At 38.8% G+C, this 18,249-nt stretch overlaps 1 protein-coding gene across 2 annotated transcripts in view; it reads right to left on the bottom strand.

Annotated features, from left to right (window-relative positions):
* Window positions 1-18,249, bottom strand: part of stat5b (signal transducer and activator of transcription 5b) — a 52,601-nt gene that overhangs the window by 5,747 nt on the left and 28,605 nt on the right. The window contains exons 10-19 of one of the 2 annotated variants that reach the window (XM_079846254.1): window positions 16,503-16,590; window positions 14,455-14,577; window positions 14,279-14,371; window positions 12,929-13,135; window positions 11,393-11,487; window positions 11,176-11,318; window positions 10,878-11,033; window positions 7,054-7,111; window positions 4,926-5,030; window positions 4,767-4,835 (exon numbers count right to left, since the gene is read on the bottom strand). In XM_079846254.1, the coding sequence (XP_079702380.1) occupies window positions 4,767-4,835; window positions 4,926-5,030; window positions 7,054-7,111; window positions 10,878-11,033; window positions 11,176-11,318; window positions 11,393-11,487; window positions 12,929-13,135; window positions 14,279-14,371; window positions 14,455-14,577; window positions 16,503-16,590 (1,137 nt within the window). The remainder of the gene's footprint in view (window positions 1-4,766; window positions 4,836-4,925; window positions 5,031-7,053; window positions 7,112-10,877; window positions 11,034-11,175; window positions 11,319-11,392; window positions 11,488-12,928; window positions 13,136-14,278; window positions 14,372-14,454; window positions 14,578-16,502; window positions 16,591-18,249) is intronic. The other variant, XM_079846255.1, reaches the window with a different exon arrangement.

Genomic DNA, 18,249 nt, shown 5'->3' with positions numbered 1-18,249 from the left:
CCAAAGCTCAGCGTATAGGCTACTTGCCTCACAGACATGATTTGAAATGTCTACTTTTAAACGAAACAATTCAAAACTAAAAGAAATAGGCTACTCTCTGATTATGTAATCCATATGAAATGTGCAATGTGTGCTTAGTCAACTAATGACTTAAAATGAACAACTACTAGTCAAGTAGAAAAAACTTTAGTCGGGGGCAGCCCAACTTATTTCACATATTTTCGAACCAGCATGTCACAAAGGGCCTTCTGGGTTGAGCGAGCGGCATGGAATCTTCAGAAAGGTGCTCTCCGCTCTGGAGGAAATATCACCACTCCGCTTCGCTCACATGCTCTGGGGCCTCATTTATAAAACTTTGCGTAGGATTTGCGTCAGAAGTGGCGTACGGATGAAACATAGGACATGCGTACGCACAGAAATATTCGGATTTATAAAACCGTGTGCACGCACATCCTACGCAGTTTTCCCTTAATAAATCACAATCAATTCTAAATGTAGCGCAGCTTTTGCGGCTTCATGTCACGCCCATAGTTGCCCATAAATAGTCCGTGAAACGCCCACAAGTTAATATTTATCGATTGCGAAATCATGGCAAATACAGAGAGGAAATCAAAAAAACGTAACTTCACTCAATGTGAAGTAGAAATTATCGTTGGCGAGGTGGAAAAGAGGAGAAATATTTTTTTTGAAGGGCACAGTGTGGGCATTAGCCTACTAATGCCAAAAAGGCACTTGAGTGGCAAAAGGTTGCAGACGCCGTAAATGCTGTAGCATCACAACCTCGGACCGTGGCCGAAAAAAAGAAGAAGAAATGATCGGACATCAAAGTCGAGGCAAAAAAGCGTCTAGCGCTCCATCGCCAGAGTGTGTCTGCCACGGGTGGGGGAGAGGGGACACCGGAGCTGACCCCTCTTGATGAGAGACTGCCGGCACTTATTGGGGAATCCCTATTAATCCCTATCCCTATTATCTACGTGGAAATGGGAAATAGATCAGTGCAAATGTAATTTCTTGCAGCTTTCTGAATGGTTGAGACATACGTCATATGTTATTTTATCGAAAATAAAACAAACTAAAGGCATTTGCATGAATACCATGATTCCGTAGCTGATGAAGAAATTTTAACTATGAAAACAACTTTCCCCAGTGGACAATTAATACATCTATCTATCTATTTATCTATATATCTCCCTAATTATCTATCTATCTGTCTAATTGCATCTATATCTGCTCCGCCAGACGGACACATTGACGAGAATATCAGTTTTGTACATTATTTCGTTCTGTTTACCATATTATTTATGAGGATGAATTGCATAACATGCCAATATTGTTGCAGAACATATTTCATTTTATTTTTTGCATTTCTGTTGTAATTTTCGTTTGATTTTGTTTGTTTTACACTGCAGATCGATCAAACGGGTGTTTGTGTAGGCTGTTAATTGTAATACTTGCTTTGTGAAGTCTTCAAGTTATTTATGAGAGGCAGTATTGCCATTTCTTTTACACAACGGTCTGCAGTTTCACACACTTTCACGTGTTTCTTCCATCTGCCGACGGTGTCGCCATTTCTCATTTCACCCGTTTTTGTGCGTACGCCTGGGTCAGAGCTTGCGTGAAGGACCGCACATTTTCCCGTCAAGTTTGCTTTTTATAAATACCAATTATTGCGTAGAGAGCGGCGTACGCCTTCTTTTGTGCGTACGCAACGTTTATAAATGAAGCCCCAAGTTACAACAGTATTTTGTTAATAAAAGTTCAATGTTTAATATAAGTTAATTTGTCATTGTACTATTTTATTGTTGATGTGTTTTCATTAATAACAATGAGTCACAAACTAAGCATTCGTTTTAAAGTAAACCCTTTCATTTATTTGTGTTACAACGTGGGTATACCATATCAGTCTTATTTGTTTTGTTAATAAAAGAGAGTTTGTCATTGTACTATTTTATTGTTGTTGTGTTTTTTCAAAAAGTAATAATGAATCAACATTAAGAATTAATTTTGTTCCAAGAAAGGGAAAGATCTAACATTAAAGATCAAGGTAAGAGTGTCATTGACAAAATCTTTTCTTGTAAAATATGTATAGCCAAGACGCTTAAGTAAAAAGTTTAGTTGCTGCTGAGGGACCAATAGACTCTCAAGTTCTCAATTACAAGTTCTGAAGACGTCAGCGAGTTCACAGAAGTGGCGCTCTGCTTTATCAATACACTGACAGAGCAAGCCACACAAACATTAACTATAACGTCCTTCCCTAATCAGAAACCGTGGGTGGACAGTTCAATTCGCACTGCAGTAAACTCGCGCACTACCGCTTACAATGCCGGTCTCCTAACGGGGGATATGAGGGAGTACAAAGCTTCATGTTACGCCCTCCGGCGCGCCGTTAAAGCCGCAAAACTCCGATATAAAGACCGAGTGGAATCTCATTTCCAACTCAACGACTCCCGGCGGATGTGGCAGGGACTGAGGACCATCTGTGCTTTTGGAACTAAATCCTCTGCAGAGGTGAGAGCTGATCCGTTGCTGGTGAACGAGTTAAACTCTTTCTACGCTCGCTTTGATGGTAATCGCGGCAGCGCGACTCCGGCGAGTGACGCGTCAGAGAGAGTCCCTCAGAGCAGCAACGGTCACGTGATCTCTGTCTCGGAGGACGAGGTTCGGAGGGCACTCAAACGTGTGGATGTCAGGAAAGCTGCTGGGCCGGATGGTATTTCAGGTCGTGTTCTGCGGTCCTGTGCTGATCAGCTCGCAGGGCTCTTTACATCCATATTTAACGAGTCCCTTGCTACATCTGTTGTCCCCACCTCCTTCAAACGATCCTCCATCATCCCTGTACCTAAGATCAGTAAACCCTCTTGCCTAAATGACTATCGTCCAGTGGCTCTCACATCTTTAGTCATGAAGGTCTTTGAGAGACTTATTAAAAACAACATTTGCTCCACCATTCCTGACACTTTGGACCCTCTTCAGTTTGCCTATCGTCACAATAGATCGACTGAAGATGCCATTTCTCACGTCCTTCACTCCTGCCTCACTCACATCGACAGCAAAAGTGGGAACTATGTCAGGCTGCTATTTATTGACTATAGCTCAGCCTTTAACACCATAGTTCCCATTAAGCTAACACACAAACTCCTGGATCTAGGCCTGAATTCTTCTCTCTGCCTCTGGATTGAAGATTTCCTCACTGGCAGACCCCAGGCGGTGAGAGTAGGCCAGTTCACCTCCACCTCCATCACCCTGAGTGTTGGAGCTCCACAGGGCTGTGTGCTGAGTCCCCTGCTCTACTCTCTCTACACCCATGACTGTTTGTCCACACACCGCTCCACCTCTATCATCAAGTTTGCTGATGATACTGTTGTCCTGGGTCTCATCTCCAACAACAATGAGACGGCATACTTGGACGAAGTGGAGCAACTGACATCATGGTGCCAGGACAACTGTCTCTCTCTGAATGTTAGCAAGACCAAAGAACTGATTGTGGACTTCAGGAAGAGACAGCATCGGTCATACTCCCCTCTCATGATCAGCGGGACACCGGTAGAGAGAGTGAGCAGCTTCAAATACCTGGGTGTGAACATCTCCGAGGATCTGACCTGGACTACACACATCCAGACACAGGTGAAAAAAGCCAGGCAAAGACTGTACCACCTGCGCCAGCTGAGGAAATTCAGGGTTTCACCAGCCATCCTGAAAACTTTCTATCGAGGGGCGATAGAAAGTGTCCTGACTCAGTGCATCACAGCGTGGTACGGGAACAGCACCAGTCACGACTGCAAAGCCCTGCAAAGAGTGGTGCGCTTATCCGAGCGCATCTCAGGCTCAGCTCTCCCGTCTCTGCAGGACATCTACACCAAACGCTGCAGAGGTAGAGCTACTAAAATCATCAGAGACATTAATCACCCTGCAAACTCTCACTTCACCCTGCTGCCATCTGGTAAGCGCTTCCGTAGCCTGATGGCAAAGACTGAAAGACTCAGGAGGAGTTTCTTCCCCCAGGCCATCAGACTCCTGAACTCAGTCACATGACTTCACTTCACCCCGCACACGCATAAACATCCAGTTTAAACATTAACATCCACATACTGCCATTGCACTGCACTTTACGTTCCTATTGTTACTGTGTAACAACCTGTAATAACCTGTTTGCACATCATACTCCTGTTTGCACATTATACTCCATTTGCAATTATACCTATTGCATGCACATCATACTTCTCTATATATAAATATATATATATATTTTATGTTAACCACTTATTTTTAAGTCTACAGTTTCTCACTTATCATATCCACTTATTTTATATTTTATATTTTTATTTTATTTTTTTATTTTTATCTTATTTCCTATTTTTATCTTACTTGATTTATTTATAACTCTACTTATGTTAATACTTTTTATTCTAATTTTATTCTATTTCTATTTTAATTTCCCCTTGTGTTCTTGTAACTGTTATTTGCACTGTCCATGGAGCGGACCTGTTTACATTTCACTGCCAGTTGTATATTGTGTATATAACTGTGTATGTGACAAATAAAACTCTTGAATCTTGAATCTTGAATCTTGAATCTCACTCTCTTTCTGCTCTCTCTTTGCAATGACTGTAGAAATGGTTGTTAATTGTTTATGTTGTAGACAAAGTATGTTACAGGTTGACTTTTTACAATCAAGTCATTAATGTTTCCAATGAATTCTAATGAATAGACGCATTAATCAAATTATTGTTAGAACATTTTGATTGATTTATTTTAAACACCCCCACCTAATTTTTTTCTTGGGCTCCATGCCAGGGGGTGCTGCAGCACCCTCAGCACCCTTACTTCCCGCGGTACTGCATACAATCATGCAATCATGTTATTGGAGAGATTGGCACAAATAGCATGGGGAAAAATACATTTAAAAAATATTCCTTAGAACTTACATTGATGGATAGATTGTGAAGTTATGGTGTTGATTGACGGTGGGCGATGCTGCATGCTCCATGAAGGAATTCCCAGAAGACGGTTCAGGATTGGGTGAAGAAAACCTGATAAGGAAAATACATGCAGGTCATTTAACCTGAGGTCTGTAACATTTGATGTCTTGCTCAAGAGATTTCTTGCAATATACTGAGAATTTGTAATGCTTCTGGTATATTGCATTTAAATACACATTATAATACTGTGTGGAAGTGTTAGTAACTTCCATAATTGCGTGTATCTAGTATTAATTTAAAGGTCCCATGGCATGGCATTTTTCTATTATTTTATAATGTTTCCTGAGGTGTACTTATATTGTCAGTATGATTTTTACATCATAAAATATCCTAATTTAGAAATAAAATGCATTTTTTCTATACTGCTGTTTGCCCTGTGGCTGAATGCCCTGTTTCAAGAGGCGTGTCTGCTGTGAGACTTCAGTAAAAACGCCCACTGTTGTGATTGGCTGACATCTTTGCATTTGAAATGAGCGGAGGGGGCGTGGTTTAACGAGGTCTACAAGGCACGAGCAGGCACGAGCTGCTGCCAGAGAGACGGATGGACCTGAGTTCACTTCACATCAGTTCTCAGCATGTCTCAGTTCAGTGAACTGTTGTAGTTACTAGAATATACTTCAGGTTATTAGTTTATTTCTAGTCGGAGGGGCTGTCACTCATGTCAGAAAGTTAGTAACTTTAGTAAATTATGGATCAGCGCTGACTCGAGACGCGAACCGTTTAGAACGATTCAGTCCGATTTGGTGAACTGGTTCGGTTCACTAAAAAGAACCGATTCAAAAGAATGATTAGTTCGCGAACCGGACATCACGGAGACGGAGCGATTGCTAACAAAGTTATTTATAGTAACTACTGAGTTATGAGAGCGCTGTCTGTCAGCGCGAGTTTATTGTTTTTGTATCTGAGAGTTCTGAATAAACATGAGTCCCAGTCACGCCGAGTCCGTCTTCATCATTATTCTACCAACTTTGTAACACATGCAATGTACCATTACAGCGAGATGAACGAGTTAGTAAGTGTTGATTATAGCATTATTTTTAGATATGTTCCAATCATATGAAAAGCGTCAGTGACGCGCATTGAGTACACAGCGCAAACAAAGACACAACAGCAGTAATCAAATGTAATCCAGTTTATTGTGGGGATAGCTGGCTAGCCTAGCCGGATACCCTCACGCTTACCCCCATCTGCTTAATCTCGCGCCGCGTTTGGTGCCTCCGCTGTGGGCCAGATGCAGTACTGGGGGTCGGGGATGTTGAAGGCCGACCGGTCAGTGCAGCCCGAGCTTTGGCGTGCGTGAGGTTTATCTCTAAAGAGATGTGAGTCTGCCGATGTTGAGCAGAAACTCACGACTGTATGCACATTGTAGAACAGATAGACGCGACGAGGACGTACAAAAACACTGACTCACAAGATAGAAAACACGAAAACACCGTTCTGTCGGGAGAGAGAGAAGCCGCAGTGTGTGCACGAATAATAAATAATTAGCTACACATCAGAAATCACTGATCACAGATCAGAAGGAACTGAAAAAAGACTTCTGTTTTCATTTGTACATCCAAACACTGAGAAACTGCCAGCATTCACTCGTTCACAAGCCTTGATCTCTCCAGGACAAATATAGCGCTTGCATGTGTGGACGTCATAACAGGAGACTTCAGGATTGGCTAGTCTGGCCTGTCATTTTCTCAAAGGCAGAGAAAGACAGCCAGAACTCGGTTTTACACCGATCAACATTTCTATCCACTTGGGGACAATATTCAGGCTAGGGGAACTCATATTAATGTTGAAATACCTCATAAAATGAAAATTTCATGCCATGGGACCTTTAAATGATTATAATACACTGATATTATTTTGGATATTTTCCAAAAATTCTTTGGTCAGGAATACATATACCCTGACATAGTTTCTTTGTTGCAAAGGCAGAAAACACAGGATTTCCAAATAGATCTATGAAGTGGGAACATTTCTTTAATACCCAGGGAATGCTGATGATAGTCATGTGGATTTGATTTGGATTGTTTATGACTTTTTGTAAAAAAATTACTAGAGAGAAGAGAAAAATACTCACTCAACCTTCACCACCTGCTTGATCTCTGGTTTGACATATCCATCCCCCACTGCTTTTGCTGGAAAAAACAAGATCACATTCATTAAAGACTTGTTACTGGAAACTCTTTAACAGATCCATTCACAAGACCCAAAGTGAGCATTTTTCATTTAGAGCATTTATTCTGGTCCTGGTCCCCTCCCCTAACACTGCACATTTTATGTCTCCCTAATTAAGCACACATGATTAGGGCAGTCAAAATATATATATTTTTTTTACTACACGATTATTGTAGTAGAATTTAATAAATTCTTTGTGCTTTAGTGCCCGTGGTTAGCGTGTTACGCACATCCACAATGGGAGTTACACATTCTGACTAGCATTGTTCAAATTCACTTGTGTAAGTTCTAGTTTATGTACTGTATATATCTGAAATAATCTCATGTAGGATGCATTTTAGTGAGTTTATTAACCTATTAATAAAGCACTACAGTTTACTGGTGTTCATTCACTCTTATGTAGCTCGGCTGGCAATGCCCATAATTATTATGATTTGAATATTTAAAACAATTATATTCCTTTTAATGTTTTAAAAAATATTGATGCATTATTTATTTTTTAAATCTAGCAGTGTTTTTTTCCTCAGTATTATCATGTGTAGTATTAATATTATATAAATATTACATTAAAATATTAAGGTTATCAACAATAACAGTATATTGTGACACCCCTGATCCAACGCAGGGCGTCACACTTCACACTAACATTCGCATACCATCGCCACTAAGTTCTACAGATGGTGGATGGCTAGAGGAAAATTTATCATAAAGTTACTATTGTTTTGCATTGTATTGTTAAGTGCAGTTACTAATGATACATATTTGTTAATTGGAAATTTAACAGTGAAGCACTGAGCTTGAATTGTTAAGCAGATAAAATTAACTTTTATTAACAACAGTCATTTGCCGAAACCTCATTTTTATAGGGAAAATGTAAAATATTCTACTCTTATTAAATGTACCATTGTTCTTCTAAAGTATCATACTGAATTGACCGACAGCTTCAGTAATTATGCAAATTACTGCACTGTTTACTGTGAGCACCCTTTACTTGTTTTCTGTGTAATTCAGTCACACTTTTAAGACACTTTTACTTTTTTGTTTTTCATGAGACTTTGTGACATTCATAAGTGGAAATCTCTAATAAGTCAAATAAGTGCTCCTATGAAGCCAACTAATAGTTATAGTAGTCAATTCATGTCTTTTTAAAATAAAAGTGCTTGTTTACCACAAAGTGGCCAACACCTTTAAACTTTTAGTTTTACAAATCAAAGGGTTGTACTAAGATGAATAATGTAAAAAACATTTCTTCCACAATACCATGAGGTGTTACTACACTAAATGTAATCAATGTTTATGATTTCTGGACTAAAACCCCTTAACTTTGTTCATGCAACACTGGTTTCTCCTGGTTTCCACGTCACTGAAGTCAGTGCTGTTTGATCTTATATCTATGGTTTATAACAGAGAATTCTGGCTGAACACTTCACACTAGATCTCACAGTAGCGATTTTATTAATTCTGTGGGGAACTCAAACACTTTCTCACTGGATCTCCCAGTGCTGTGTAATAACGGTGTCAAGATCTGCCCCTTGGATGAGCTCGTGCTGCGCAGTCTATTGTTGCTCCGAGTTGATAAACGGTCCGTGCAGCACAGTTCAAACGAGTAGCGCGGTTCCATTCCGCTTTCGTTTCATTTGCCATTTGATGTTTCTCATATGTAACAGAACAACAAAATTTAGTTGCACCACCAGAAAAAAATTTGGTCGCAGTCTGGAGCCATGCAACCCATTAGGTCATTCGACTCCAAAAACTGAAATCTGAAAATCTTATTGCTACAAAAGTAATGTAAGGGGGACATTTGTTTGGGTGAGATACCATAGAAAAACTGTAACAATTGAACTAATTTAACTATTTTTTGCAATAAATCTTAAGTTAATTATTATTAATAATAATGATCATTATAAGTAAATAATACATTACTTTCTGTAAATACTTTCAAATATTTTTCAGTTAAATAAACATTGCTTTAAAGGGACAAGTGATAAGGAGTGCTTTAGCTGTAGAAGCTACTAAACATATTTGGCAAACACGGTTTTGTTAAAATGTTTTGGCTGTATTGCTGAAAACTCCTCTTAACTGTGAAATTGCCTACACTGCACAATAAATCTCTTACATCATAATTTATTGGTTATAGTAAGGGCCTGTGAGTAAAGAATATGTTACAAATACTAAACTGAGCTCTCTTTCATGTTGTCTTGCACTTGAGTGGACAAATTCACACAAAATTGTCAAATAAACAGCGAGTATCCTAGTAAATGCAGTCGATTATGTCTTAAATGAGCGTAAACCGTTGAGAAAGTAAACGCATGAGTACAGTATCAGTATATTAGATCCGTGCATTTGCTCTTAAAGTGACAGCAGCCTAATATTCCTGCCATTTTCTATGTTTTTAATGTTAATCATACAACAAAGGACATTAAAAAATAAAAATCACTCGCTGGTCTTGACTGAATAATTTTTGTAAGGATTAATTAATAAGGACGTTTAATTTAAACAATGAAGACTATGCCGTGTTATTACTTTTCTTACTGTATTATTGTTTATTTCATTTTTATCTGTTATATTTTTTATTTCTGTTTATTTCATTAAATCGTTGTTATATTGTATTTATTTATGCTTTTGGTTGTAATTTGACCATTTGTTCTTATTTTGTTACTGACTGTTTACTTGTCTTTAACAATGTTTTAAATTTACAATGGTGGCCAAAATCATTAGAACACTTGGCATCTGGGAGTCGTCTTTTTGGGCGAGAGGACAATGACCCGAAACATTCTTCTAACTATTGCCGGAACTACCTGTGACGGAAGGAATCTGCTGGAACATTGAAAATGATGGACTGGCCAACTCAAAGTCCGGACCTCAACCCCATCAAGCACATTTGAGGTGAGTAGGAAAATAAACTTGACAGATCTATTGTATATTCAAAGGAAAGCCTTTGGCATCTTTTGCAGAAGCCATAGGATAACATTAGTGTTGAAGTTCTCTGAGGAAATATATTGACACTATGCCAGAGAGATGTACAGCTGTAATTGCAGCAAAAGGTGAGCATACCAAATATTAAAGTTAAAAGTGGAGGAAAACAGTACGACTCACTTCCTCTGATATTTGATGGTCAGAGCAACCATCTGCATGTTTCATGAACATTATGAAATTAAATCAAGTTTTGGAGGTAAAAAATGTCAATATTTTCAGATCTGTCAGGTGTTCTAATAAATTTGCTGGAGTATCGAAATTTTAACAGAGAATTGTGAATTTCCACTGGTATCAGGCCATCAGCATTATGTGTGTTTAGAAGCCTTAATTAAAAAATTTTTTTTTTTGTTTTTTCAAATATTATGCATAAACATTATTCTCTCAAAAATATTTTTTTTGCATGTACATACACGTTGCTCACATATTATGGTAGCCCAGTTTGTGCTGAATACAGTGTAATTACACTTTTGCCATTAATATATTTATAAGCAACTGAAAAATGCACAAATGTCAGAGCATGTCAGAACTTCTAAAGGGTCCCAAAACAGCTCAGACTCCTAGGGGTTAAAAGCAGCCGCTTATCAGTGGGTACCAAATTGAGTCATACTACTGATACTGCAGACATCAGTTCTACACTACTCACCCAAATTACCTATTTTGGACTCAAAAGGACATTTTTACAGAGATTTGTACTATGATAACATTCAATCATGACATTTCTGATACATTTGCAAAAGGCAGCGTGCATACCGTTTGGAGGTGTGCAGTAACGGGAGAACACTTCCTCTTTGGGCTGGTTGGGATAGAGGAAAAGCAGATGGTTCAGATCACTGATCCGATCAGCCAGAGAGCGGATGGAGAAATCTTTAGTAGTAAAGGGCATCAGGTTCCAGACCATCCTTTCTCCTGCACAACAAAACACACATACTCAGTATGATGGATGCTGGGTAAAGCCATGCATTTTTGTTCAGCTAGGACCCACGTTTGGCTGCATGCAACTGCATACTGATTAATATTGTCTTTACTAACCATTTACTGTGCTTCCTACCTGCTTTGTTCGGGTTTTCTGCAACCCATGCAATGGTGATGCCTCCGATTTCAGAGTCGCTGAAGCGCAGGAGGAAAGTGCCGTTTGGTTTGGACATCAACATGTCCTGAGCTTGCTGCTTGTTCAGAAAACCCAAAATCGCTCTGCAGATGAACATACAATATGCTACCAAAATGTCCTCTTATTACTATCTGAAGTGCATTGAATCAGTCTTTACCCATCATTCCAGTGAGACTTCAGGTGTTTTTTCATTAGCTCAATGACTCCATCAAACCACTGCCAGAATGTGAAGTTCCTGCCAGGCAAACTCTCCTGTCAACACAAGAACAGTCAAGAATGGATACTGAGACTGGAGACTGCATTGAATTCATTTTTATGTTCTGAGAAACAAAACTAAAGTAATGGCTCTAAAGGGAGACAACACATAATGGGAATGGTTGCTGCACACTAGCATTGGGAAATCCAACTTATTTATTGTGGCGGAGGGGGCGTGGTTTTGCGAGGTCTGCAGCGGGAGAGAGAGGGCGGAGCCGAGCGGTGAGTAAGTAGGTCAAGTGCAGATCACAAACACCTGTGTCTCATTGCAGTAATTGGCGTGGAGAGACCACATAAAAGCCGCTACGGGACGAGAGAGAGGCAGAGAGAGAGACCGGACTGGGACTGTGGACAAAGCCTGAGAGCAAAGAGCCTGAGAGAAAAACGAGAAACTGGAAACGAAGCCTGAGAGTCAGTTAAAGACAAGAGTTCTGAGTGTTTGAGACAGAGACGCCACCGTGCGTGTTTTGTGTTATACGAAGTTTGAGTATTAATAAAAGACACAGTCCTAGTCACGCCGACCCCGTCTTCTTCCTTCCCACACCCACACGAACCTCTACTACATATATATTAGCAGCTCTGGCTGCCCACCACAGTTTAATATGTCCCACCACATGATGTTTTAGTAACAAGGTTCGGGAGAAGCATGTTCAGATACTCTGGATTCAGGCCAAATTCCGAGCTCGAAGCCCTCCCCCCGGACAGCACGCCAAATTCGCATTTTAATTTACTCTCCATAAATTATATGTAAGTGTGAACTCGTGAAAGTTTAATCAGTCCCACCAGTTTCATAATAAAAGGAAAATATTTTTACACTTCTCACAATAAAATAAAAGGTCTACAACATTGTGTTTTGCACCATTGCTTTGGCAAAGCATCTGTCAAATGAACGAAACAAAAAAAAAGCACTATATGGCTTAGTGTTCTTATCAAATCGCAAAAGGCAGCAATTTAATGAAATAACTACATAGTCTGTTACAAGATCAGCTCGAGATCCGGCATTTTCTGTCTCAGAGTGGATTCACACTGAATGCAGCATTCATACTAAACTGTATCCCTGCATGTGCTGTGAATTTAACGTGCATTTGGAAAACCAACGAGTACCAGATATGCTTTATTTTCAGTTTGGCATGCCCCCATACCCCACTAGAGGTCCACCGCCAGAGGTCTCTCAAAATCCAGTGGAAAACACTGTAATGCATGCCTCAAAAATGCTATTTATTAAAACTAAACTGCTTCATATGCGTGTTGCAACATTATTATTATTCTCTGCTCATTTAGAGTCCCACATGACCGAAAGGCTGCATCAGAAGATTTAACTGATTCAGTCCTAATTGTTATGTCTGATTTGCCAACCATTGAAAAGATTCAATTGAAAGAACAACAACTTCAGGTAATAAGAGAAGAGATGTAAGAACACTGGTTTGTGTATGGTTACCCTATTGAACTGAGACCAGGTGATGGTCATGTTGCAGTAGTCCTCAGGGCTATTGCTGGAGCTGCTGAAGGCTTTCTGAGCGAGGAACACCAGATTGTCTTCTGACAGGCCTCTGTTGCTCTGAACCTCTGATTTATATTTCATATTCAGAGCCTCGCACAACTGTGGCCACAGCACCTTATCAGGCACTATGAACGGCACTCGACCCTAAGGAGACATAATGAAGAACCTAATGAGCACAGGCGCATTCTGTTGTGAACACTATAGTACATGGCAAGCACGGATGCTAGGGCTGGGTTGACTGGGTTGGACCTTCATTTTCATAAACTTCTTTTAAAATCTTTTAGTCTATGGCTATGCTGTTTTCAGTTGATGCATGAACAAAACTTCACTAACCATTATTTGTAGAGCCTCCCATCCGATAATCTCAATAAGCTTTGATAATGCTGAAAGTCTGAGCTTTCAAATTCAAATTCCGTCAATTTAATAACAAAAGCTTGTTAGTTAAAGCTGCAGTCCCTAAGTTTACCTCTGTGAAACCTACAAATGCAGGTATTTGCGGAGTTATCATCTGTACGTGAGTTGTGCATAGGCACAGCTCCTCAGCACAGATGAATCTAAATTGCTTTTGACTACGGGTGAATCTCCAGTTGTCACTGATGATGTCATTTGGGCCTTTCTAGATTACAATCCGCCATCAAAATTATATGTTTAATTACTCCAGCTGCTGTGAGAAAAGGCTATAAATGATCCGCTGAAGAACATGTGGTATACATGCTCCTCACGTGCTTTACTACTACCAGCCGGACTCCTTCTTTATGCACATAGACGTGATGTAATGACGCAAAGACATGCCTGAATTTCCCGCGGAAATCCACCATACCACTCTTATTATAAGTTTATTCATAACTAAAAACACATGAATACAAGCTTAACGTTGTGAATGGGGCTATGGTAAGGAGATCGTTTTGAATACTGGCTTGTTGTGTACTTGCTCAAAAATTGATTTGGGATAATTTTTTACCCCAAAAAAGTTACGGACTGCAGCTTTAACTAGACAAAACAACCCTAAAGAAGAGCATTTTGCTAAATATATGCAGTATTACATATTCACTGTATTTTTTCTTAACCTGTTGTCTAAATAATTTAATGTATGTTTGAATAAATCTGTCATGAAAACAAGTTATTACAGCCACCGAATAAATGTTTATATTTCAACAACGAATATCGGCTTTTAGGTTAAAAAAAAATTTGGTCCATCACTAAAAGATACCATTGATGATGCATCAACTGAGAACAGTACATTTCATTCAAACATGCAAACAATATGTAAATGGTGTGTCCTCTAACCGGCTCAGAGAAAGCATTATCCCACAATACTGTCGCTGTAGCGTTATTGTCTTGACTCCCATGAACGATGACCACAACAGGCAGGGATAATGTCTGTGCAAGAGAGAGAAATGATACAATGTTGCATAATAAGACACAACAAATGACAAGATTTCTGTTTTAGTTTAATGTTTCACCTTTACATGAAACACAAGTTCATTTCCTCCCACACTGAACTGAGACTCAAACAGAACCGTAAACTTCTCTTCAGTCACTGACTCCGCCCCACGGCGGTCAGACCGCTTAATACGCTTCAGAGACTGCAAACAAAAAAATTGTCATAAAAAACAATTTATTAAAATATTATTACAAACATTAGGTTTGATTAATCAAAACCCAAAACATCAACTGACTCAAATAACAGCAGGTCAAAAAAAATCTAAATGAATTAAATAATAGTCAGAAAATATATATATTTTTTATGTATAGTTTTATATATTAGTATGATATTTAAAAGCCTAGTTTAATTATCAAAGCTCTGCAAACATACAATGCAATGCAACGCAGTACAATGATGATCGATAGATAAACATTCTTCAAATGCCTGGTGTAACCTAATTTTCTCATCATTAAATATTACTAACAATATATTAACCCTTGAAATGCATTAAAAACTGTATGCATATTTTGCATTCCCAAGTCCATCTGGACCCTGCTTTTAAAACAGTCATAACTTTTATTCTGATCAATTTTATCTGATCAGTAACTTCTGATGAATGGGTGAATGCCCAAAATGTTTTAACATTTTGAATGTTACCATGTTTTTACCATGCTATTACTTACTAAATTTGTGAAAACTACACATTATATTTCTAACAAAACATCAAAAGAACATCAGTATTACTCTGAAAAGTTTTCAAACATACTATATTCATTAATTTAAAATCAGATTTTTAAAAAAACAAAATTATGTGTATTTTGACAGTATTAACACATATCCAATGTTTCATTTTCGTACTAGCTATGGATTTTCAACACAAAAAAACTAGCTATGGACTTAAAAAAAAAAAAAAAAAAAACTTTTCAGGTCAAAATGGACTGTATAAAAGGCTCTGACATTTCAGTGTGCCTGCCCCTTTGGGTTAAAGGGTTAGTTCAGCCAAAACGGAAAATTCTGTCATTAATTACTCACCCCTCATGTCGTTCCAAACCCGTAAGACCTTCGTTCAATTTTGTTCTAGCCTGTGCCAGTCTTCTACGCAGTAGGAGTAAACGTTGTAAATTATTACATTTAAGTTGTAAACAGTGCAGCGTTTTCGAGTTCTACGGCAGCCGATGCTGTTCACGTGAGCACCACGACGCATACGTGTGATGACGCGGGAGCTGCACTTTTGCTTTTACAACGTAAACTGTGTAGGAGACTGACACAGGCTAGAATGAAATTGTTGAATAAAGTTGTTATTTTTGTAAGTTTTTGCGCACAAAAAGTATTTTCCTCGCTTCCTAAAATTAAGGTTGAAACACTGGAGTCACATGGACTATTTTTTACAATGTTTTTACTTCCTTTCTGGGCCTTGAAAGGGTTAATTAAATTGCTATCTATGGAGAGGTCAGAGAGCTCTCCGATTTCATCAAAAATATCTTAATTTGTGTTCAGAAGATGAATAAAGGTCTTACGTGTTTGGAACGACATGAGGGTGAGAAATTAATGACAGAGTTTTCATTTTTGGGTGAACTATCCCTTTTAAGTTAATCCTAAAAGTAATTATCAGGGTTTACTTTATAAAAACCAGTAAAAAGCAAAAAGGCAGTTGAAAATGCTTACGCTTCGTCTAACGACATTGCACACCAGTTACGTTTATCTGGCGGAAGCTAGATATTTTACTTTATAAAGTTTTAAATATGGATATTTTTCTTACACAAACGCATCGCTTCGCTTTAAAATGACTTTATTAACCCCCCGGAGCCGTGTGGAGCAGTTATATGATGGATAGATGCACTTTTATGGACTTCAAAAATTAAACAACAATTCACTGCCATTATTAAGCTTAGAAGAGCCAGAACTTTTTTTTTATACATAACTGATTGTATTCGTCTGAAAGAAGACTGTCATATACACCTAGGATGACTTGAGGGTGAATAAATCATGGGCTAATTTTCATTTTTGGGTGAACTATCCCTTTAATAGCATTTTGTGGTGTGTGCAAACATAATGTGTAACATGAAGCATTTAAGCGCAGTTTACCATGGTCCTGAAGTGTGCACTCAGGGTGCCGGTGGTTTGGTGGTACTCCATCACACAGTTGTTGTTCAGAATCTCTCCACTGCTGTCACTTCAATATAAAGAAAGGACAAACAAGTCATGTCACTTTTCATTATTTAAGCACATGTATACACACGCAGGAACAAAACAGTGTTTCTTTACAGGCCTTGGTGGTGATGTCCATAAAACTGTATAACATGGTAAACATCTGAGATTCAGATGCATGTCCTGTATGCGATATGTGCCCACAGTTGCAGTGTGGTGTGTAGGGATATGTAAGGATGGTGAACTATTTGACTGGCCATCCAACAATCATCTAGTCAAATATTTGGGTGGTATCACAGTGGTGCAGGGATGCAAATTTTTCAAAAATGTAATAGATGCAGCTTCTCAGAGAGTACTTTAGCATACAGTTCTACACTGTTCAATAATCAAAAATAAATCATAAGAAGATCAAACTGAACTCAAATATACTTGTTTATCTCTGTGTCTTAACCAGAGGCCTGTACCACAAAGCTAGTTGAACAAACTTATGGTTACAGGATTGCTTTCGAGTAACCCGATTTCAAAGAAATAGAAGATGGCTTTAGAATGTGGTACAATTCAATAGAAATGTAATATTTCTTCTGGGAAATAAAGAACGAAAGTTGTTCTCCAAATGTGCATCTGCAGTTGTCTTACTATTTTACTTAAATAGCATATGAGGTTAACCTGAATGCCAGCCGAACTTAGCCCCGCCCACAACATTTGAGGTCGGGAAGTTCGGTCTGGACTTGATCCGTTGTGGAGTAACTATGCTCGAACCCGAGCTGTTCGGATCAATCAAATTGTCAGGGCGGGCTTTATACGACGATGGACAGATGATCAACAGTAACGTCATCATCTACGTCACCGAAGAGCGCTTGGGTTGAATTTGTTTACTAAACGGAGAACTTGTTTCGTATATGCATTCACCTTTACTATTTCTCTCAAAAACGATGATCGTGTTGGTAAGTACTCAGTGTATCCTTAAATTCTTTTTAAAACACCGGCAAAGATCGTTTACACTCATCTTCTTCTACTTTTTCCAGCGTGCATGCAGTTGAGTTCTGTTGACAACTATGCGTTGCTCAACATACATCACTTACTCCGTTGCTATGATTGGTTGTAGGTCTATCCAATTGAGGGCAGAGGCATTTTCTTTCCTGGTTCGGTTGAAACACGCCTCATAAATAATCATAGCCCAATGGAGCAGTATCAGACATTCTAATCAGATATTCTGACTAGAATCCGAGTATGACGACGTCAGGCTAATATGAGGTAGGCTGCTTTTCGAGTTCTTCTTTTTTTATTTTTATAGTAGGACTCTTGTATCAGTTTTATTGTCCATTTTGTGTGATAACTGTGGTAGCTTACCTCTGCTTTTTATGGCTGTTACATGCAAATCTATTAAATAATTATATTTTGGATGATAAAGTGTTAATGATTATTCTCAGCCAGTGTTACGTTATGTGTATGTTTATATTTTGTTAACTGTTTCTATGTCTCTTCTTTTGTTATCGGTGTCTTTTGAATTATCAGATCTCCGCTGATTTGCCAACTTTGGTGTTGCCTGTCAGCCGTTATTGGACACTCAGCTGGCAGTCCTTTTAAAATGCCTCTTCTGCTCCACAGAAGGGAGCTGCTGTTACTCGTACTGTCAGACCAGACTTCCTGCCAACCGCCAGGCCAAAAGTGCTTACTTAGTATT

The sequence above is a fragment of the Gobio gobio genome, assembly GCF_949357685.1.
Source record: "Gobio gobio genome assembly, chromosome: 20".
NCBI classification, from domain to species: domain Eukaryota; kingdom Metazoa; phylum Chordata; class Actinopteri; order Cypriniformes; family Gobionidae; genus Gobio; species Gobio gobio.
Note: the sequence above shows the minus strand (reverse complement) of the source record. Positions and strands in the feature narration are given on the sequence as shown.